We start from the raw sequence: 23,459 nt of genomic DNA on the forward strand, positions 1-23,459 counted from the left end.
TAGTCATGACTAGATATTGTCTGGAATATATATTATTTATGCAGAAACACGGTGGATCTCTGTAACGATGTTTCTATCCAAAGAATACAATTAGCCTGGTGGTGGTAAAACCAGCCACTGAATCCTCCTGAAAAATTTACAACTTGACGTTTTACTCTCACTGGCAAAGGAAGCAATAAATAACTCTCAATGGATAAGCTCAACATCTGACTTCAATCAAATATGTAATTTGGGCAAAATTTGTTTGTACATACATTCAACAACTTACAAGCATATCAAACCTTAAAAGCCTGCTTTCTTCCTCTCTTTCTTCTTGACAAGCCCTTTCTTCATTTATCACAAACATTAACGATGGTTAAAGTTACCTTCTTATAACCTTTCTCACAACAGATTTTTGTACATCTGTCAGGTTCTGCAATGCGTGAGAATGTGGCAGCATTAGTAGAGAGATTAAACACTACTACTCCAAACTATATCAAGTAGCAGTTATGCACAAATCTACCTGGGAAAGATAATTGAAGAGTGCCTGATCGGTTTCATACAAGTTCAGAACAAAACTAGTCAAATACTCTGCCAGTTTGATCTGCAAAGCATGATGTGAATTATGAGAAGAGGGCACACTAATTTTTAACAAGACCTATGTTAGAATTTAGATAACAAACCTCGTTTAGTGGATCAACTTTTGTAAGATCATCATCATAGTCACCATCATCATCACCCTGGAAGTTTGGGCAACACATGAGACAGTGACCTCCCAAGTACATCAGAGTAAACGTATGTGGAGAACCAGATAGGTAAAGGGTTTGCATTGGTGATGTGTCCTCACCTCATCAAACACCTTTGCCATGGCATCAAGATGTTCGACTGAAGGATTAACATTTGATGGCACGGTAGACGAATATAGTATATCTTGTGGAACACCACTTCCATTGTTTGAAGCTTCTTCCCAGTCGCTATCCTACAGGGACAGCTAGCTTAATGAAGATACTAATATAATATATTTGGTATGTTTCATGTAAGAGACCAAAGTCACCCAACTACCTCATCGTCATCATCATCCAAGGCTTGTTCCTGAATCTCAATAAGTGCATCCGATAATAGAGCAAATATCTGCAGTTATGCAGAGCTCAAACTTCAGGTTCTCACAAAAAAGAAGAAATCATGATGAAATTGCATACAAAATTGCAGATGCACTCAGGTAAGCATTAAGTTTAGCAGGTTAGTGAACAAATGATCCATCAGAAGAAACTACCAACAAGTATTTATCAAATGTTATCTCCATGAAATAATAAGTTACTGCTAAATATTCTAAATCCATCCACAGTCACAAATAGGGTATTTATTAGATTTTTTTTGGTAGAAAAGATCACACATCATGCTGGAAACAATCATTATTCACACCATTTCCAATCTCATAATGATAGTGACAAAGAAAACTCAAATGGAAGATACAAGTATTTCATCCAAAAGTATCAAAAGAGTTTCTGGCCAAGACTAAGATATCAATGGCCTAAAAGGCCACACTTAGATTATAAAATAACCAATTAAAAGACTAATCCAACTTTTTCAATGTTCAAAATGTGCTTCAAACCTTTGCAGGAAGCGGTATCGTCGTCCATCTGTCAGGAGCTAATTTTGCTTTTGATCGTGTAGTTATACCTGCACTAGACTGCATTCTCAAATGGAATAAGATTTTCTAATATATTTCTAAAGGACAATTTGGTTGCCGGAAGGAAGAATGCAAAACCTTGATTAGATTCCCTTGGACATTGATCTTTGCCAGCTCCACATGACGTGTTGAGAATAATAGAGCCAGTGCAGTTGTCGTAACCTTTATCTGATAGGCTCCTTGAATTTCACCTTCACTCAAGAGATATGAAATTTAATGCTCCGACATTTCATCGTTTCTTTTCATTTGTTTGGATACTATCACCAAAATTTCTTTTGCTGGATGTTATAACTCCATTAAAATTTAAGTGAATCAACAATTCTTTCACAACTAGTCCAATGATATGTATTCACAATAAAACATATCACCAAAGTTAAAAACCCAATGGGCATTTCACTTTAGTTGAAGAATTCTTCATATTGACCTTCTAGTCTTTCACAATTCTCTGTTGTGGGAATCAGTCCAGCAGCAAAGCCTCTCGTAAGTTAAAATCAGCCAAATTTATCTCAAAGTTAATAGAAACTGAAAGGTAAGTAACTCAGATCATTTTCATTTCTCTTAAATTGGTTCAGTATCAGAGTGAACAATCCACTCAGCAAAGATACAAAGATAGATGAGCGACTAAACCCTCATTAAATGCAATGACTAATAAAGCTATATTTTCACATCATTATTGTTCTGTTATCTTCTTTTAGTTTCTCTATAAGACACATGTTTTCAGTTCTTACCATTGTGAAAGTTGAATTATAGATACATGGTAGCTAGATACTACTGAACATGCAAAATCCTAAAAAATGGTGAATGGTTGATACTTCAAAGCAGCTTTTTGTTTGTCTGAAACAGCTAGAACTGGAGAACCAGAAACATAAATTAAACAAAATATTTACCCTGTATTTTGGTCCATTCTGGCATTACATAACCCAGTGCATTTTCATAGCCTTTAGCAGGTATAGTAAGCAATAAATTGATAAACCGATCAACATCTGGGGTACTGAGATGTACCTGAAACACAAAAAGAGAATATCAAACCAAACTTTAATTTAATAAGGAAACAACATAAGGTCTTCTCAAACTTTTTCAGGAAAGACAGATTGACAACATAAGGTATATTTTAACAGTAAAATAGAAAGTGAGGTTGCGTTGGCATTTAAAAGACAGTATTCCAAAGGGTATGCTGTAAACAATCAGATGGAGAACTCTTATAATTGTGCTATTAATTCCTACCAGTTATCCAAGGTACCAAACACACCATAATCAGCAATTTCAGAAAGAGTAAAATTATATGAAATGTAAGTTATAGCAACATTTTATTCTATAATTTAACAAAATATAAGGACATTGTAAAGCAGCAGAAAGTCAAAAGGAAAAAAGAAACCTTTAGAACGATAATTACCAGTCTAGCAAGAATAACAATCAAGGAACTTTTTAACCCAGATATTTCACATGACTGCATACGCCACACAACAGAAGCAACGAGCTCATGAACGTGCAGAGACATTTGGGATGGCAAATGTAAGATAAGCTGCAAAATGTAGCTGCCCACGAAAAGTGATCCTGAACTTTCGAGGTCTGGGTCCAGAAGTCTGTAAAACATCAACCAGGAATTTATTGGAATGCATTAAAAAAATAACAATTGTGTCAAATTTGACACAATAGACCAACATATCTTGGCACCACATGATGAACAATAAACTGTCACAGAACACACAAAAATGAAGAATACAGTGGGTGCTTGGACAGGTAGTAGAACTTAGTAGGAAGGACAGAAACCAATTATTTGATAAACATCAAAACAATCAGTGACATTCATGGATCAAATCTTAGAAATGCACTACAAGTTTACTGATTATGCAAACTTCATGTAAGTTTGAAATTTTAAACTAAGGGGAAGAGAAAACATCTTAACATGCTAATAACCACTTTTTTGAATAAGTACAACTTCAGTAATAATTACAAAATCTCTCTTCTTAGGTAACAAACTCTCAGTGTCACTAAGCACTGATTGTTATTCCAGACAATCTCTTCTACAGGTAAACCAACCACTTTCACAATCTACAAGTCCTAATTATGAATAATGAGTCAGAATCTTAGTACAGTTAAGTTATCACAGAACAACTGGTTAATATGTAAGTATAGAATTAAGCAAAAGATATGACTAGAGGGGTACTCCAATAAATTAAAATGAAGATAAATTACAGATTGCACCCAGCAAAAGTGAAGTCCTTAGAATTACCTAGAAGCAGCATCAAGTAATCTTTTCATTGTAAGTGCTGGGTCACCAGCCCACACTAGCAACTCTTGTCTTCCTCCAGACAGGAAGGAAGCCAAACATTCTGTTGCATTCTGAAATTCAATCATGGAATAAAGAAAGTGACCACATATTGTAAAGATACAAACAAACAAAGGTGACTGCAGTAACAACAAAAACTATACCAAATACTTCACCTGCATTTCTGCATGATCATCACTTTGGAGGACAATTTGAATTACAAGATTGAAGCAAGCATCAAAGATTGCCTTTACCACATCCAGAGGAGCACTCTATAATACATCCCAATTAATGATTGTCACCAACAGGAATCCAATAAATGGTAACACAGTTCATCTAAATTTTAATGAATAGAATAAGCAAAACTAAAGTCCAAAAACTTACTTTCAGTAGCATAATCAAAAGGTCCAATGAGCCAGCAACTAAACCAACAGACTGTGACTGTGGCTGATGCATTTTATGATACAAGACAAATATGTCAAGCAGAATGTGTCAGAAAACACTTTAGACAAAAAGAAAAAAAGAAACAAGAGAAATGCTCTTTACACCCAGAAAAGAAGCCCAGGATAGATCCCAGGTGATTCTCAATCCTTCATCAAATCTCATATCCAACCATGAACTGATATAGTTTCCCTTAATTTTTACAACATTTTTTTGCTGACAACAGTATCTTGTTTGAGCTCTTGTGGGCATCTATAGCAATGATATCAATTCAATTCCTTTTAGTAGATAAAGCTTACTTTTTCCAAAACAGATCTAATGGGTGGCAAAATCCGTGAGACCAGAGGCTGTAAACATCCTGGAGCATTCTTGATTACCTGAAATGCAAATAATCTTATCAAGTCAACATATTTAATTGATTACAACATGCCATATAAAACTTGAAAAATATTCTATAGATCAATACACAAAGTTATCCATGTTGAACAGTTTAAGAAATACAATCAAGAAAATATAGATAATTATGGTGTCAATTGAACACAACTTACAGCGAACACATGGAGAAAGAAGATTGGGGGGAAAAAAAAGAGGTGCACGGTGTGATGCCCAACAATTCTAAACAATTAGCTCCTCTTATGCATCAATTTTGAAATAATTTTTTGGATGCTATTGATTATGCAGTTTTAGAAGTCAGTACTCAGGCTACAAAGTTTTACAGAGTGGACCAGACCCGATCAAGACTCCAGCCTAAGTCAATCAAGTCGAGGTCCAACCGACTTCAGAAGGTTGAATGCTGGACTTCTTGTATCTCAAGATGCATGTTTGACCCTGCACAAGATATGGACATCAACAGTTTTGCACTGCGAAAGATTGGGTATGATTTCTTGCTTTAAGAAGAAGTCGTTCAAAGACTAGGAGTTGCAGATGATCACATCTACTTTAAGATGGAAAGGAGCTAAATCCTAATTATCTAACAAGTCATAGCTTAGGTGAAACAAGGGTTCAATTACCCTTTTCTCACCCCTAAACCTGCCATCCATACAAACCATATGGACATTTCTATGACCAGTCAGTACAATCAGTAAGGATAGGTATGCAGGGCTCTTTTTTGGGGTACAATCAGGAAAACTTGATTGAAATTAAGAAGGTTAAGAGTAGGGATATTTAAGGAAGGTTTATCATGTTATTTCACTATATCGTTATGTAATATGTACAGATTTCTAAACTTGTCATGCTCCTATTTAGGTTAGGATAATTGGAGCTAGTAGCTCTATATATAGGTATGCTTGCAAGTTTCATATTTTGTCCACACACTAAATACTGAAAAACAGTTTTTTAGAGAAAGGATGTAGTAAATACCATGGGAATATTTAACTTTTGAGCATAAGTTTGCTCAGCCATAAGAACATATGTCTGTTATCAGGAAACATGTTCTACATATATACCAAAAGTACCACAATAATAACACATAGAAGGCAGATATATGGATATCGATCGACATTTCCTTCTATCCAAATCAAATACATTGAGAGTACCTCCAAGACTTCAACTGCATCGATACTGATAAATGGATCTGAAACATGTTGTGACCACACATCCAAGATGATGGGGGAGATAACAGGTTCAATTGTCATTGATTGTTCTTGACCTATAATTCCAAAAAAATATTAAAATAAAAAAGAAATCATGACTCTCATTGCTTCAGAGAGAGATCTCATCTCCAGGTTCTAGGTGCTATGAATATGAGACATATTTAAATCATAAAAGCTCAAAAAGATACACACCTGCCTTAATAGCTGCTTGAAGTGTTTCAAGTACAAGATGTAGGGTTTCATCTGATGCCTGAGAAAAACAAAATATTGCCAATCAAAACTCATTTTGAAAATAAGCTTAAAAAATTTATAACTACATACCTGTCTCAGAAGATTTGTTAGAGACGACAACAAGCCCATTATATATGGTTGAACATTTTCACTATATACTGGCAGAAGCTGGGATAATGCCCTGCAAGCACCAACTTTTACAGGTGCTGGACTGCACAACAAATATGCCTAAATTAGCAAAAAGATTGCCTCACTACAACTAAGTTGCAAATGCAGCAATGATCTATTTCTTACACATCTGAAGCTATCGCTTGAATAGCAGCATATAATGACTGTTCACATATCCTTCTATTTATCTGCATAGTATTTAAAATACTCAGTATCTGGAATATTCCATGTATGGCAAGGAGGACAATCAAGATTCAAGAGGATGGAAATCAATGTCATACCAGAGAAGAGAACTTGGATATAGTTGAAAAAATGCGTGCATGAAGAAAAGGACATTCATGTATTCCTGACAGCAGAAAACCATCATATTTTAACATTAGAAAAACCTAGTTCTAAAAGAACTTTGACTACCTGCCCCTGAATCTTCAGTGATCATCTGCTCAAGAAGATTCCTTAAGTTATCTTTTGTTAGCTTTGAAGCCTGAAAGAAGGGTAAGATTCAAGGACTTATAAAATGAAACCCAAAGGAAAGCAAGACTAAAAAATAAAGATGAAATGTAGTCATTCCAGCTAGGAGTCCGAATGTAAACAAAGTTAATGTTGACAGCATCTTATCATCAAATCAGATAAGAAAACAAACCTCTGCTTCAATCAACTGTTCGGATAAAGAAACCAGTGCAAATAGAGATGCTTCTTGTAACTGGAACAACCAGCAGCAGTTTGAAATTTGACAATAGATACATGTACAAAAAAACAAATATGAAAAACCAGCCTTCAGCAGACAGAAGTCAAGGTAAACATTAAGTAGTAGTAAATGTACCAAGAGTCAAGTACAAACAACACGTCATAATTACATCACAAATAGCATCAAAATCATAGTTCACTGAACATAAATAAAATAAATAAGAAGCACAAGAAACGAGCTCCATTGCCACTGACAACACAACTTCTTGAAAAACCAAAATTGGATAAATTTCAGCTAAAAGAATTTGAGAGTTTGTGACCCAACTGTTATGGGTACGGAAGTAGTATATACACATCTGAGATCTCCAGATGAACCTATTAGATAGGGAGTCATTTTGAAATAGCAGCATATGGAGAAGAAGAGGAAGACATAAGAACACTTTATTGGAAACAATAAGAAGAGTTTCAACAGCTGATAACTTTTATTTTAAGTAGTAAGGTTGAGCTCAACAGAGCTTAATGGCACGAAAAGATCCATGTAGATGAAGACAAATAGTCTGACGTATGATTTGTTGTTTTTCAATTTAAACTCATGTAACAAGAGAGCAAACTTCCACAAGCACCTAAATTTCAAACAATCTAGGTGAAAAGTATCACATCCCAGCCTGATAGATCTACCAACCTAATAACTTGGATACAATGGACCTAAAACCATGTGATCCAAAATGTTTAAACTCAACTTACTAGTAGTATCCCATCTAGTTCTTATACTGTCATAATCCCCTCTCGCTTAGCGATGAAGGACTAATCAGCATGTTGTGTCCTTATCAAGGTCCAACATAAATCCACCATCATTTGCTAGCGGACAACATGTGAAGCTCATGGCCCAATCATGGCTCCACCCCTTGACATGCCTCTTGCACCATACCTCAATAGCCTTTTCTTACATAGCACCAACCACCATATGTGTGTAGTACTAAGTCTAGTATGGTTACAATTTTCAGTCTGATCTGATAAGCCAACTTAATAAACCTAAAGCACATGACCCAAAATGCTTAAGTTCAATTCTTTATCAGTACACCAATCTAGCCCTACATTCCATAATAACCTCCCACTAAATCAAGGTGTCACAAAAAAGTAAGAGAACTTCTAACATATGGAGCAGCATCATATACAAGGAAAAGTTTTTAGATATATGAAACCAAAAACTTAATATAGAGTTAGAAAAATGTTCACTCACTCTCCACCAATCTGCAGAACCTGCACCTTTTGCTTGGCATGATTCAGAAAAATGGCTTTGACATGCCTCCATTATAGATTTGATTGCTTCTCCACCATAAGCATTAGTTAACTCTTCCAGCAGGAGAGACCCTGGATATAGTTTATTTAGTAAATGCATCATAAAAATACAACCGAAATTTGTAAGTGCTGATGACAATTTCAAGCTCATGGAAGTATAAATACAGTCTCCAAACAAGAATTAAATGACACAAAACATGAAAACTATATGTCATGACTCTATAAATCACATTAGCTACTAAATTCCATTGAATATCATAAACAACAAAGAAATATGAAGGATTCCCTTGATGAGCCAGCACCTACTAAGAAAACACAGTAAAAATGCCTAGACCAGCTATGAGTATCAGTCTCCCGACAGGCCAAAACATGGGCCTAGTGCACCATAAATTGGCCAACTTTTGCTTTGTCTTGAGAAAAACATGACCTACAAAGTCTTAATTATCATGCCAACAAAAGGATGGGCATTAAGCAGATAACATGGTCTGGTACTGGAAAAAAGTTTGAATATTTATAAATAAAAGCTATGAACATTATGAGGCAAAATTCCTTTTCAACACAGCTGCACTCAGAGAAAGAAGAAAGAGGAGCAGTTCTAGCTACTGGTAACCCTTCAAGATACAGATTCATTTAAGATTGCTACATTTTCTTGTTAACTCCTGGCCAAGAGTGAAAACATCCAGAAACTTAAAGACCAACAAAGAAGAAATGCTTCTCTCAGCACAAACTAAACCTCCATAAATCAACTGTTGCCCAATTAAAGCCATAAGCTCCCAGAAACTAAAGTGAAACAAATAAGTCCACCAGAACAATTAATTTTACCTGGATACTCTGGAGAAGAATTATAAGGATTAACTAGAACTTGTTCAAATAATTTGTACCTGATACACGACAACTATAAGTTACATCATCCTCATCCGCAACATACTGGTTAGCATCTAGTGACCAACTGTGTTCCTACAACAAAGTGAACATCAAAAAAAAAAAAAAAACAAACAACACAAAGAAATGGTCAACAAATAACTCACTACCAAACAAAGTTGAAGATGATATCAACAAAATCCTAAAGAAAGCAATATAAATAACTAATGGCATTAGAAGTTCCAAAAATGAAGTGTATGAAACAAACAAGAAAATCAACACAAATTGCAGCAGTTAAATCCAGAAGTTTGGCTGAGACTATTTGAGGATCAGTTAAATTTTACAGAATGATGTCACATAAGCATGTCTTGAAACATAGTACTCAGGGTCTTAATAGATTAGCCAACTATAAAAATAATAAATGAAATCAAGTTATGACTGGACAAAAAAGAAAAACAAAAATATTGGTGTTAACATTTAACCTGACTATGATTTGACAACTTCTTAACCAACATTTAATCCTAAGCAAGTTGGATTATATTATATATACCACTACAATTCAAAAATTTTCATAACATAAGGCACTTGATTATATACCCAAAGGAGCATACCTGTTCTTCAGTTATCTGAAGAAAAGCAATAGTGTAATAAATCAGCTCCTTCACATCCCTGCCAATGACCTTCAAGCACCCAGATTGACATGAATAAAAACAGTCTAGGAAATGGGAAGTTACCAAAAGTGTGATAGATGTGTTAGTATGTACCTTCGCCAATCTAGATTTTCCCACGATAGTTAACAAGAACTCAAATAACTAAAGATAAATGACAACATTAGATGATGAATCAGAAAATTTTAAAAGATAATTAAACTCTTGCACAAAATGAAAAACTTAACCAATGTCTTTATGTATTAGTCATGCATATGTTAAAGCCATAAAGAGTTCGAAGCAAACAGAAAAGAATCTCAAACAAGAATGAAATAGAAAAATGTAACCACAAATTCTATATTTTTCTCTTCACTATTCTTCAAAAACTGAAGTTATCCATATGCAGTCATGATTTATTAGAACTAGTGATGATACAATCAAAAATCACCAAATCAACTATTTGACATTTTTCTTTAACGTTTTCTAGAGTCTTAAACCAAGTCAATCAATTGAAATATAGAGTAAGTGGTACCTCAAATTCAGGTAACTATAACTAGAGCACGTCTAAATGAACCCAGGGATGCTCATCCTCCTAATGCTCACAAAGCTATAAACTCCCATCCAATTTCAGGTATATCTGTAACAATGGTTAAATGTTTGTGGAGAGCATAATAAAGTGTTGGATGACTTCAATCTCATATAAGATTGATCCAACTCATTCTTGTATCACTACCTTAACAGAGGCTTCCAGACTTTTTCCCCCCTTTTTTTAGAGTCTATCATGAAAATATTCCTGAAAGGAATACAATCTCCACCAAGATCATCCGAGCAGCTATAGTAATTCAAGGGAGAAATATGTCTGTGAGGCATACAACAACTAGTATTATGGTTCCTACTTCCTACTACCATAGAATCTATACAGAAGAGAAGAAAAGACGAACAAAGAACAACAAAAGAAGTGGGAAGTAAACAGCAGTTACGAATATCTAATATAGAAATTCCTGCTGGTTGGGTTGTCATCTCATTTTACTATGAGCAACAAGAGGATTGGAAAATCAACAACCTTTCAAGCCAGTAAGCAACAAACCGTTTTGATAGATGGGTTGCTAACAAAATTCAAACATAAGGCATCATCAATCTATACAGAAATTATAGAGACAAAAGAAGAAGAATAAATAATTCTACAAGAGGAACATGCTTCAGATAAGAAAGTCCAAGAATATTATGCTCTAACTAACAAAACATTTTTTCAAGATGCAAACATTTGCAAAGCAACATAAAATGGAAACACACACAAATTGTTTATTTAATTATGTTCTATGTGTTGATTCAGTATATCACATCCAATTTTTATTTGGCATATTTTTCATACTGGACAGATACTGTTAGTTAGACTAGACAGTGGAACGAAACAGTCAAGAGTTCCAAGAAGAATCATGTACCTGAATGACAAAGGAATCAAGACTTTTTTCACCACCATCTGAATCATACCTTCCTGAATGTGAATCCTGCTTACCTTCTATTGCTGATAGTTGATATACTTTCAGAGAAGAAATAAATGTCTGCCACAAAGGTGCAAGAATGACTGCACAAAGATTTCATTCTCATAATCTGTATTAAAAAAGCAATATTAACAGGAAAAAAACACAACATAGGATAAGTTCTCATGGCTCCATAATGTTCCAAGATTGTTACCAGAAAATTGTGTTTCGCTAAGGTTGGAAATGCTCTGAACAAACTGGAGCAGACATTTCAGCACCTAATGTCACATCAAAGGCACACATAAATAATTAAATACATCTAAACAAAGTAAATGAGAGTAAATGCATCTACCTCCATCCTGAGGCTCCAGTCATCAGGATCTTCGGACTGCATTGGATCTTGTAAGATGATGGAGAACTGTTCCATCAAAGAACTAAGCATTGGCATCATCATTGTTATAGTTTCCGTCTGCACCATCAGATGTCCATAGTTATTTTTGAAGAAAAGCGGAAAACCATTAGAACAGTCACACTCCATGGGCAAAAGCAACGAGAAAAAACAAGAAGAAGAAGAGAAGTTTACCTTATATACCCCACTCATAGTTCCCAAGACTGAGACACAAGAGTGAACCACTGAAAGAGCTTTTGCACGCAGAGATTTTTCATACAACTACAAATTAAAAAGTAGAAGCTTAAGCAAAAAAGAGTGAAGGAGCTAATTCAATTTGAAAAGTAAATAAGTAAAAAAATAAAATCCAGGCAAAAGCACATTCATTAAACAACTTACATGGGAGGAAGATATAATAGTGTGCAAGTACGGAAAGAGAGAGGGAACTAATTTTGGAACCAATGTATCATCCAAATCATCAGATAGAAGAGCTAAACATCTTAAAGATCCATGCACTGTGGCAAGAGAAAAAAAATACAATGTCAAGTCAATAAAAAATAAAAGATATGTGGGGAGACACTAAGCAGTAAGTACACAGAATTGTATTAGTTTTGTATGGTTGATGACATAATATACAAAGTTTTTATCTGTTGAGATTTTCAAGCTATAATATCATATTACCTCCATTGATATTGTTCTCTCCACTTATCAATTTCAAGAGGAAAGGCAATAATTCAGGCCAATCCTCTGGCCAGTCATACTGAGCAATTGATGCTACTGCCATGCTTACAGCTGTACGGATTTTCCCATGAGAGTCATCCAAACAAGGAGGCAGAAGTTGGCGTATAGCTGCCTGTTGAATTATAACTTGAGGTAAAAAATTAAAGAAAAAAAAACTGAAGCACAATGAATCTACATGCTACAGATTTTTTGATTATGCATATCCATGAAAACTAACCAAATATTGTCAGAAACACAACAGAAAAGTATTAAACATAAAGCCAATCAGTAATGATACAAAAATATGCCCCCAAAAGAATACTGAAATATATTGGAATTAGCAAGTCTTAAACAGATTCAGTTGAGCATAGCAGAACAACCACATTAGTTTACAAACAAAATTTAAATCCCTCCTGTTCAAAGGCATAAGAGCTGCACAAACTTTAATTTATAAAAGAAAAACTGTAGCCAAAAAGACCTTCTCTTCAGGTGAAACAACAGGATGTACAAAATTCTCTTCATCTTCCTGCCAATGCTGCTTTATGAATTGCTTGAGCAAGACTGCTGCCAGGTGGAGGAAGTTAAGTCTCACAATAAACAGGGACCTTCCCAAGAAAGTAATCACAACCAAACAATTTATTGAAGGAAAAATACACAACTCTAATAAATTTACTAGGATATTTGACGTAATCCAAATGAGATCTCCTTGTTCACCATGATCTTGGACAGAGCAGCCCCAAAACCTGTGTGAGAAGAAACAAAAACCACTTTGTAGCAGTTATCAAATCTGAAACAATAGAACAGGTAGAAACACAATTTCCGTAGATGATAAAGCAGTACAGAGATGAAGTGACATCCTACAAAAATGCTAGGTTAGTAAAAAAGGAATCAAAGTGGTTGACAATTCTGCAACCTGCTTCTTTTTCTTTTGTGCCAAAACAACACAATGGCATTGAGCCAGAAAATAATCCTGTTAGAAAATTACTACAGCAACACAAATTATAAATAATAAACCAAAATGGTCGACGCACAACATGAACGACTAGAGTTGACTATCAACGAAACAACTAGAGTGCCATCGCGTTGTTACTACAGCGACAACATGGCCGATCATCGCGTTGACTATCAACGAAACAACTAGAGTGCCATTCAGACCTGGTCAATTACCTAGTCCTAGTAAAGTAAACACCAAATAACCCTTCCAAGATGCTAAATGTACGACTTGTAACTGGTGTCTCGAGAAACAAATACCAAAGAACGAAAAATCCAACCCGGTTGTGAAGAGGCCTGCTGTAGCGACGCCTCGGCGAAGGACCGGATGTCGCGGCTGGTGTCGAGCGTCGCGGAGAGGCAATCCAGAAGCCATTTCTGGTCCCGATCCACAACGGGTTCCATCAAGAAAACGCTAGAGCGATCGGCGAGTAGGGGCTCGGGATTTCCGCAAGGGCCACCGCAGCGACGGGGGCGAGGAGGGCGGCGAGATCGGAGAAGCGCTGTGGGGTGGCTGTCTGATATCCGCCTGGGGAACGGTCGGGGCGAGCGAGTTTAGGGTTTTTATAGGGATTGAGATGGCTGTGTCGCGCGGGGGGAGGGGGATGGGGGCGCGATGTGGTTGTTTGGGATGTGAGCTTTTGAGCGCGGCTTTTGGAATTGGTGCTTTTGGGTCGAGCCCAATCCGAACTAAGCGGGTTCATTATACGGTAGTTAGATCCGATTAGTATTTAGACTTAAAAATTTAACTTAAAATTCTTATAATTATAAAAATAAAATATTTTAAATTTATTTATCATAATATCATTAATTTTATCGATAAAAATATTTAAATAAAAAATAATTTTTATATTCTAAATGATGACGAATGATATCGATAATGACCGGCGATGACATCATGAGTAAACAGATGAGAATTATATTTTTATTGGAAAGAATATGAAGTTCGATTAACTCAATTTCATTCCTTCATTTATGAAAAGAATAAGATAAATCTTGATGACTCTTTTTTGTCATCTATGTTAATATTATCTTTAATTTACGTTATTTCTTTTAAATTGATCTTTCATTGTTTGATTTGGATTCTTTGTTATGGTTTCTTTATTAAGATTTAAATTACATTGACCACCCGATGGATAAAAAGGGAGAATCTCATTTTTTCATAAATAATTCAGTTATGACTGACTATTCATGATATTATGTTCGCTTACCAAAGTTTTCTTGGCTCGAACTTTACGTATCTATCTCAATAGCCTTCTTTTAGGTCATTGCCTTTTTAATTCACATCGATCCTCGTTCTAATCCTAAATCATTTATTTTTGAACCCTTGTGGACGGATTAGGCAACAAAGTAGGAGTAAAAACTGCTGGTTCGGTAGGATTGGAAGGGGTGTGTTTGGCACCATGCGAAGAGTGGGACCTCAAGGGAAGGGAACGGGTTTGAGTTGACCCAGGTGAGGTGAGGGCGGTGTTTATTGGACTCGAGTCCGAGACGGGATTGGAAGAGGCGTGATTGGGTTGAGCTCGAGAAATGGGATTTTGGGCAAAGTCATTCTTGGTCCTCCGCCTATTGTGTGATCTGTGGCCCATATATGTGGGCCACGTCCATCACAGCCTATTGTGTGTTCTGGTGGGGGATCCTCCGCCGGTGGTCGGAGTGCTCAGCTGCTTCATCGGTGCACATTTGGTCGGATTTGTGCGACCGCATGAGCAACAAAAATTCGGAATATTTTTATAAGCTATAGTTAGGAAAAAGTATATCGTCTCTAGCATCATCCGGATGTCCCTTAGAAGAGGGAGTGAGACATCAAGACAGTGATTTCATATTGGCTAGTAAACTCACATGGAAGAATGACGAAAGGATCATTCATTAACTATATATGTCAATATCGATACAAAATGATTTTTATCTTTCCTCAATACTCTTTTCATATATAACAGTCACCCGTAACTCCTAATGATATTATTGTCCATCACACATCATTCATCATCATCAATTAGAATATTAAAATTATTATTATTTATTATTTTAATATTTTTATTGATAAAATCAAAGACGTTGAAATTTAACTCGATGCAGCTCATGTCGCTTTTGCAACAACCCAAGGACTCCAGCTTAAAAACATAACTCAAGACATCTTACCTATAGCAACCTTTGCAAGACAACAGTATGCTAATATCAGCTGCAGAGGTACTTCACCTCCAAACATCTTGTATGAATACGATGATTTAAGGTAATTTTATTCTTCCAAAAGAAAGAGATACAAAGAGAATAATATAAAAATATCTAATTATTTAAATAAAAAAGTAACAGTGTATATAGGTGGATATATATAATAACTTGGATGTAGTATGATTTAGTAACTTTAATGATATAAAAAATATAAGGAGATAATTTTTTCATTGGATGCATAGACAACTTATTAATAATTTTACTTTATACATTATTTATGCACATATATTTGCATGAGATACCAATCTTGAAGGAAAAAAAAGAGTTATTTTTCTAAAAAAAATATTTCTTTTTAGAATTATTTTGAAAGGTGTCTGTAGTTTTTATTTTTCTCATTTAGTGCCCTTATTTCTTATGTCACTTGTGTTGTATCTCGGATTTTGATGATGAAATAAATTATCATGTATTATCTAATCCATATGTTGAGATAAGTATGCAGGATTAACTACGATGAAAGTAATACATGCAGCAGGAGTTGAGCCGGAGTCAAAGACTATGATCACGTTGGGAGTTTGAGAGCTCGACAGAAGTCCGGACGGTCGTCGGAGGTTCTGTGGGAACAAATCCGAGAAGTCCAGGAGCTTGCCAAAAGAAGCTCGTCGGAACTTGCCAAGTGGATCGTCACAAGTCCAGGAGTTTGCTGGAAGTCCGTCGGAGCATCGCCGGAGGTTTGTCGGATGTTCGCTGGAAGTTCGCCGGAAGCTCGCCGGAAGAAGCGATTGACGCACCGGAGAAAGCTGTAGTAAATGTCTTAAGAATTGTCGTAGTTAGCATGTCGATTAAGTTAGGAATGAGAGGTGATCTCATTAACTTAACCTGGGGGCAATTGGGCCCTTGACATAACCAAATTGGGCCGAATGGATCAACCCATTCAGACCAGAATTCCTACTGGGCGGTGGCACCGCCAGGGTCGGCGGTGGCACCGCCCAGGAGAGAGTCTCCCAGGTAAGCTGGGCGGTGCAACCGCCCCAGGCAGGTGGTGGCACCGCTTGGGCTCAGTCTCTGAGCGAGACTGGGCGGTGCAACCGCCCTTGACAGGCGGTGACACCGCCAGGGCTCAGCCTCCGAGCGAGACTAGGCGGTGCAACTACCCCAGGTAGGCGGTGGCACCACCAGGGCTAAGTCTTCGAGCAAGACTGGGCGATGCAACCACCCTTGTCAGGCGGTGGCACCGCCCAGAAGCTTAGTCTCCGAGCTGCCAGGCGGTTGTACTGCCCCAGTCAGGAGGTGGTACCGCCATGACCTCGAAAATCTGGGAAAAGATATTTTTGAACTCCAAATTCAAACTAGTTTAGGGCCTATATATACCCCACCCTTTCCTGCATGAAAGGGCACCGAAAATCCAATCTTACTCTGTGATTTTTATAGCTCAAAAGTGTTGTAAAGGCTACAAGCTCTCCTCCCTCTTTTTCCAAGTTTTGATCTTTCAAGAGAGGAGAGAAAAGTTTGTAAGGGTTGTCTCCTAAGCCCGTCAAAAGGAGTGAAATTGTAAAAGGGTGGTTGGCCTTCGCCTATTAAAGGAAGGCCTCTAGTGGACGTCAATGACCTCGTTGGAGGAGGAAGCCAAAAGTGGATGTAGGTCAAGATTGACCGAACCACTCTAAATCTCGGTTTGCTTTTACTTTGAGCATTTTATCTTTCCTGCAAACCACCTCAATAGCTTACTGCCTTCAGCTCTTTTACGAACTCACTTTCACGTTAAGTTTCCGAAAACGGTTTTATGTAGGAAATCGATTTTATCATACGAACATCATATTTCAGTTTGCGCTCCGATTTCTATCTTAACTGCAAACTTCCTTCCTTACTTTACTTCAAATACATTTCTGTAAGCTTTCAAAGTTATTATCTGCACGAAACGACTTTTACGTTGGAATCGACTTTCAACGTACGAACGCAGTTTTAATCATCGAAAGTTTTTTGCTGCACTAATTCAACCCCCCCCCCCTTCCCTCTTAGTGCTCTTGATCATAACAATTGGTATCAGAGCGGGGTTAACTCTGATTAAAACCCAAGAGATATGGCATACGCCGAAACCAAGAGGGCCACTCTATTACACGTCCACCCATGTTCAATGGGACGGACTACACCTATTGGAAGACCCGAATGAGGATCTTCCTTATTTCAATGGATTTTGAACTTTGGAATCTTGTCGAAAATGGATTTTCAAAGTCTTCTCTTCCAATGATCGATTGGAATGAATTGGAGAAGAAGACTTTCGCTCTTAATGCAAAGGCTATTAATGCCTTATTTTGTGCTCTTGATAAAAATGAGTTCAATCGTGTTTTAGTTTGTGAAACCACGTTTGATATTTAGCATACACTCGAAGTGACTCACGAAGGCACAAGTAGAGTGAAAGAGTCAAAAATTAATCTTTTAATACATTCTTTTGAACTTTTTCGAATAAAACCGAGCGAGACTATTGGCGACATGTACACCTGTTTCACGAATGTCGTCAATGGTCTAAAAGGACTCGGCAAAAGTTTTTTAGATTTTGAGCTTGTAAATAAGATTCTAAGATCCCTTCCTAAGAGTTGGGACCCTAAAGTCATTGCTATTCAAGAGGCTAAAGATTTAAATAACTTCCCTCTTGAAGAACTAATCGGATCATTAATGATCTATGAAATGACTTGTAAGGCTCATGAAGAGCAAGAAGACATCCTTCCAAAGAACTGGAAGGATATGGCACTTAGAACTTTAGATGACCACTTGAGAGAAAACTCAAGTAATGAAAACTGTGATGATGACTTGGCACTTCTAACAAGGAAATTCAAAAAATTCATTAAGAGAAACAAGTTTAAAAGTGACACAAAAAATAAACTTGAACCCAAGAAGGACCAAGTTGTTTGTTACAAATGCAAAAAACCGGGACACTACAAAAGTGATTGTCCCCAAGCCAAGAAGAGAACATCAAAGAAGAATGCGCTCAAAGCAACGTAGGATGACTCGAGCGCGTCCGAAGAAGAGGAGTCCAACACCGAGCAAGTTGCTCATTACGCCTTAATGGCCATCGGAGAAGAGGTAACAAATTTAATTAATGCAGATTTATCATTTGATGAATTATTAAATGCCTTCCATGACTTATTTGATGAATGCAAAATAATTAATAAAAAATATAAATTGCTAAAAAATAAGCATGATAGTCTTGTTAGCAATTTTGATAAATTAAAAATTGAATATCATGATAGTTTAGCTCAATGTGAAAAATGTCATGATCTAGAAACTCTCCAAAAGGAAAACTTGTTACTTAAGGACACCTTGAAGAAATTCGAGGTTGGTAGCAAGTCTTTGAATATGATCCTTGCAAACAAGGGTCACGTTCCCAAAAGAAGTGGAATCGAATTTATGAGAAGTCCTCACCAAAATCCAACCACCTTCATAAAAGGCCCTATCTTACATGTTCAACACCAAAGCAAATGCAACTTTTGTTGCAAACATGGACATAAAACGTATCATTGTCCATTCAAGAAAATTAGTCCAAACAAACTGATTTGGGTTCCTAAAGGAACCATGATAAACTCTATGCAACATAATAAACAATGTAGATTAGTTTTTGAGGCACCCAAAAGTAAATGAGTACCTAAAAATTACCCATTCTTATAGAAACATACACCATCAAAAGCTAGGAGCTAGAGATAATATCTTGCTTTTTGGGTACTTGATATTCATGACTTGAGATCCAAAAGAACACGTAATGCTCTCTGGCCTAAATAGTAAAAAGAGGATTAAAAAATTAATATTACAGAGTGATACTAATACAATCCTGTTTAATCCCTCAGATTTTGAAACTCATAATTCTCCCTTCAAATACCCTCCGGATTTCTGAACTCATCGAATTGATTTCTTCTTCGGATCCAACTATATCATTAACTTACGTCTTGCAAGCAAAGTTTGTCATAAACTTGCAAAGCTTACCAACTTGGATAATAAGTCATGAACATGTCTAAAATTGTGTATAACATTTGAAGTAGAATATGCGTGTCACAAGATCTATTTTGAACGTACGAAATTTCTCATCTTGAAATGGAAACTCTTACGTAATTACGAAAGTAAAGTTGATTGCTCCACAAATGAAACCTCTCCTCAAGTTGAAAACATCCAAATCAGTCGATATAGCCCCCAAACAAGTGCTCGCCGCCTGTAGGTGGTGGCACCGCCTAGCTGGCGGTAGCACCGCCGGCTGTCATGGGTTGCAAGCGGTTACACCGCCCCAGCCAGCGGTGTAACCGCCCGTAATCTTGCCCCTTTTAAACCAAGCTAGGGCCGGCGGTGGAACCGACCCCAACTTACTCCCTTCCCCTCTTTACACCACCAAAGCTTCTCCACCTTAATTTCTCCCAAATACTCCTCATTTCAAAGCAAAAGATCAACAATCTCTCTTTCTCTTAAGGATCTCACTTAAGGTATTCTCTAAGAACCCTTTAAATTCTATTTTTGAGTCATTTACTCTTGCTCATTACTATCTTCTTAAATAGCAGTAGTTATGGGCTCTAGAAGATCCTCTAGGGACAAAGGGAAGAGAAGATTAGAAGAAGACTTTAATCTTACCCTTTTCGATTCAAAATATCATGCTGAAAAATTTTTTTCCTTCGAATTTAGAAGTGTCAATAAGGGAAAACATATAGATCTAGATGAACTAAGAGACTTAGAGATAATCCAATGGTTTGTAAACTTAGATCTACTCCCAATTTTACAAATTAGTGAACCCATCTATCCAAGACTTGTTAGATTGTTTTACAACAATCTATAAGTAGATGAAGAAAAAAGAATGTCTACCTATCTCCTAGAACAACACATCTCCATTACGGATAGATTCATTTGCGACATGATAGACATTCTCATAAAAAATATAGGTCTTTATTTTAGAGGATCGTGGGATAATGAAACAGTTGGGACAACATATGTTGAAGCCTTATGAACAATTTTCGGTAATCCCAACTTAGTGATAGTTCCTAAAAGCTGTGAACATCGACTACTACTAAACACTAAGGTATTTTATCTGATCATAACTAGCATCATTCTCCCTAAACAATACCATTATGATGAAGTAAGTCAAATGGAATTAGGAACCATGTATTGGATTATAAAAGGACATAACATCTGTTTTGGTTACCTTATCCAACAAAACATGATAGAACTATCCAAGAAAGACATGATGCTAAAATACTTAAAGCCTACGATAATCCAATACCACCCGACGAAGAAGTGATGAAAGTAGACAGGTTTAGTATAATAAATAAAAATCTACTTCACCAATTGAGATATTTTTATAGAAACAGTAATTGGGTTAGAATGCCTAGAAGAACCGATCCCCCTCAACCAGAACCAGAACCCGAAACACCAGTCTTTAGGGGTACTCAATCTCTTCCGATCTATCCCTTTGAGGAAACACATCCATTTGAGCAAGCTCCTGCATCATCTATCGAAGACATTGTAATTCGGATGGACCGATTTAAACAAAGACAAGATCGGCTTGAACATCGACAAGATCAAATCCTATCTGAATTGTAGCAAATTCATCGACAATTTGACTCTTTATTTAGGCACTTTAATTTTTCACCTCCTGAATAAGCTTATATATGTGGACACAATCACCTCTTGTTGTAACAATTACGTTGTTGTAAACTTTTTATGTTACTCACCTTAATCACAATGCCTTGATGACTACTAATCTTTGATATGGTTACTTGATGTATTAATTGGTGAGAATATGCAGGGTTACGTTGCTCAATCTCGTTACTCATTGTCGGATTTCATGTTGAAATTAAATGTTTCTATAATGCCTACTTTAAAAACCTTGTGTCTTGGTTTCCATGATAAATGTGATTTGAGAAAGTAATATAGTCATGAAATTGATGTGTCATTATTATGATGTAATCATAGAGTTCATTTATACAAAGCATCAACTGGCTGATATTTTTACAAAACCTTTAAGCGAAGAACAATTTGATTTTATTAGAAGAGAATTAGGAATGTTAATTTGTCCGAATGCATAAACTTGTTAAAATCATTTTTCGGACTTTATTGATTGAATGATCAAATCACTTGATTGCCATTACATGCCTAAAATTACATGTTGGAAATTATGTTTTTTTTTTTATACAAAAAATTTCATAACAATGAGCATGTTTTGTCTTTATGATTGTATTTGAAAATCTATAGTATAGTCTTATCCGAATGCATAAACTTGTTAAAATCATTTTTTGGACTTTATTGATTAAATGATCAAATCACTTGATTGCCATTACATGCCTAAAATTATATGTTGGAAATTATGTTTTTTTTTATACAAAAATTTTCATAACAATGAGCATGTTTTGTCTTTATGATTGTATTTGAAAATCTATAGTATAGTCTTGTCCGAATGCATAAACTTGTTAAAATTATTTTTCGGACTTTATTGATTGAATGATCAAATCACTTGATTGCCATTACATGCCTAAAATTACATGTTGGAAATTATGTTTTTTTTTTTATACAAAAATTTTCATAACAATGAGCATGTTTTGTCTTCATGATTGTATTTAAAAATCTATAGTATAGTCTTGTCCGAATGCATAAACTTGTTAAAATCATTTTTCGGACTTTATTGATTGAATGATCAAATCACTTGATTGCCATTACATGCCTAAAATTACATGTTGGAAATTATGTTTTTTGGATACAAAAATTTCTATAACAATGAGCATGTTTTATCTTTATGATTGTATTTGAAAATCTATAGTATAGTCTTGTCCGAATGCATAAACTTGTTAAAATCATTTTTTGGACTTTATTGATTGAATGATCAAATCACTTGATTGCCATTACATGCCTAAAATTACATGTTGGAAATTATATTTTTTGGATACAAAAATTTCCATAACAATGAGCATGTTTTGTCTTCATGATTGTATTTGAAAATCTATAGTATATAGTCTTGTCCGAATGCATAAACTTGTTAAAATCATTTTTCGAACTTTATTGATTGAATGATCAAATCACTTGATTGCCATTACATGCCTAAAATTACATGTTGGAAATTATGTTTTTTTGGATACAAAAATTTCCATAACAATGAGCATGTTTTGTCTTCATGATTGTATTTGAAAATCTATAGTCTTGTCCGAATGCATGAAAGTTTTAATTTTATTTTCGGATTCTCTTAACTAGTGGTATCCTAACAATCGGATTTTCTCGATACATTATCCTCTTCCGAACTTAATAAGCATATGTATATCGAGTTTGATTCTCATCATTGATTTTTGACATATAGAATCAACTAGCAAAAATATCTCTCATACACTTATCATGCAAAAAATATTTTTTAAGAAATGGATTTGATTCCTGCGTGTAAATTCCTTTTTGAAATATGGATGATAGTGTTTTTACTTGCAAGGATTTGTTTCACATACATATCTTGATCCTTATAAAAATGGAATATGATTTAATCTCTCATCGATTTTAACTTCATTCAAAGTAAACTCATAAATAGCTGGTATCACAAATAGCCTTCCTCTTTCATGCAAAAAGATAATAACAAATGAAAAGGAAGAAGTATTAAAAGCTATCTCCATGTCATGTTTTCTTGAGATGTTTGCATAATTGGTATCCTATCACTAACTATTGGAAAATGACATGAACCTTATGGCATGAATAAAACCGCACTTATGCTTAAAAATTATTTATATCGCTTTCCTTTTTATTGATGACAAAGGGGGAGAGATATATGAATTGATGCTATGATTATGCCATGCTTACATCATCGAAAATATATGAATCGATGATAACTATGATTGCAATATTTACAT

General features: G+C 35.7%; 1 protein-coding gene across 3 annotated transcripts; it reads right to left on the minus strand.

Annotated features, from left to right (window-relative positions):
• Positions 1-56: 56 nt before the first annotated feature.
• LOC135619837 (uncharacterized) lies at positions 57-14,064 on the minus strand. 3 transcript variants are annotated; one of them, XM_065122240.1, is made up of 33 exons: positions 13,722-14,064; positions 13,132-13,193; positions 12,929-13,021; positions 12,412-12,583; positions 12,130-12,245; positions 11,926-12,012; positions 11,695-11,811; positions 11,557-11,620; positions 11,304-11,446; positions 9,979-10,026; positions 9,826-9,894; positions 9,235-9,310; positions 8,295-8,425; positions 7,011-7,070; positions 6,782-6,851; positions 6,652-6,716; positions 6,497-6,558; positions 6,293-6,413; positions 6,164-6,221; positions 5,915-6,027; positions 4,679-4,756; positions 4,323-4,385; positions 4,115-4,210; positions 3,903-4,012; positions 3,063-3,252; positions 2,557-2,671; positions 1,748-1,860; positions 1,592-1,669; positions 1,042-1,110; positions 827-958; positions 663-719; positions 503-583; positions 57-412 (listed from the first exon to the last, which is right to left on the minus strand). In XM_065122240.1, exons 1-33 carry the CDS (start codon positions 13,843-13,845, stop codon positions 362-364), a joined length of 3,084 nt encoding a protein of 1,027 aa, XP_064978312.1. In that variant the 5' UTR covers positions 13,846-14,064; the 3' UTR covers positions 57-361. The 3 variants fall into 3 exon arrangements, with proteins under 3 accessions (XP_064978312.1, XP_064978307.1, XP_064978316.1); XM_065122235.1 differs by having other exon boundaries at positions 9,826-10,026; XM_065122244.1 differs by lacking the exon at positions 13,722-14,064 and having other exon boundaries at positions 9,826-10,026; positions 12,929-13,011; positions 13,110-13,194.
• Positions 14,065-23,459: the final 9,395 nt, after the last annotated feature.

Source organism: Musa acuminata, chromosome BXJ1-3 (assembly GCF_036884655.1).
Source record: "Musa acuminata AAA Group cultivar baxijiao chromosome BXJ1-3, Cavendish_Baxijiao_AAA, whole genome shotgun sequence".
In the NCBI taxonomy this organism is placed as follows: Eukaryota; Viridiplantae; Streptophyta; class Magnoliopsida; order Zingiberales; family Musaceae; genus Musa; species Musa acuminata.

Excerpts from the sequence above, each read along its gene's own strand:
- LOC135619837 (XM_065122235.1), bottom strand. The coding sequence starts at position 13,845 with ATGGAACCCGTTGTGGATCGGGACCAGAAATGGCTTCTGGATTGCCTC. Across the intron at positions 6,414-6,496 it reads CAAGCGATAGCTTCAGATGT|TCCAGCACCTGTAAAAGTTG; the intron begins GTAAGAAATAGA and ends TTTGTTGTGCAG. Across the intron at positions 1,670-1,747 it reads TCCAAGGGAATCTAATCAAG|TCTAGTGCAGGTATAACTAC; the intron begins GTTTTGCATTCT and ends TTGAGAATGCAG.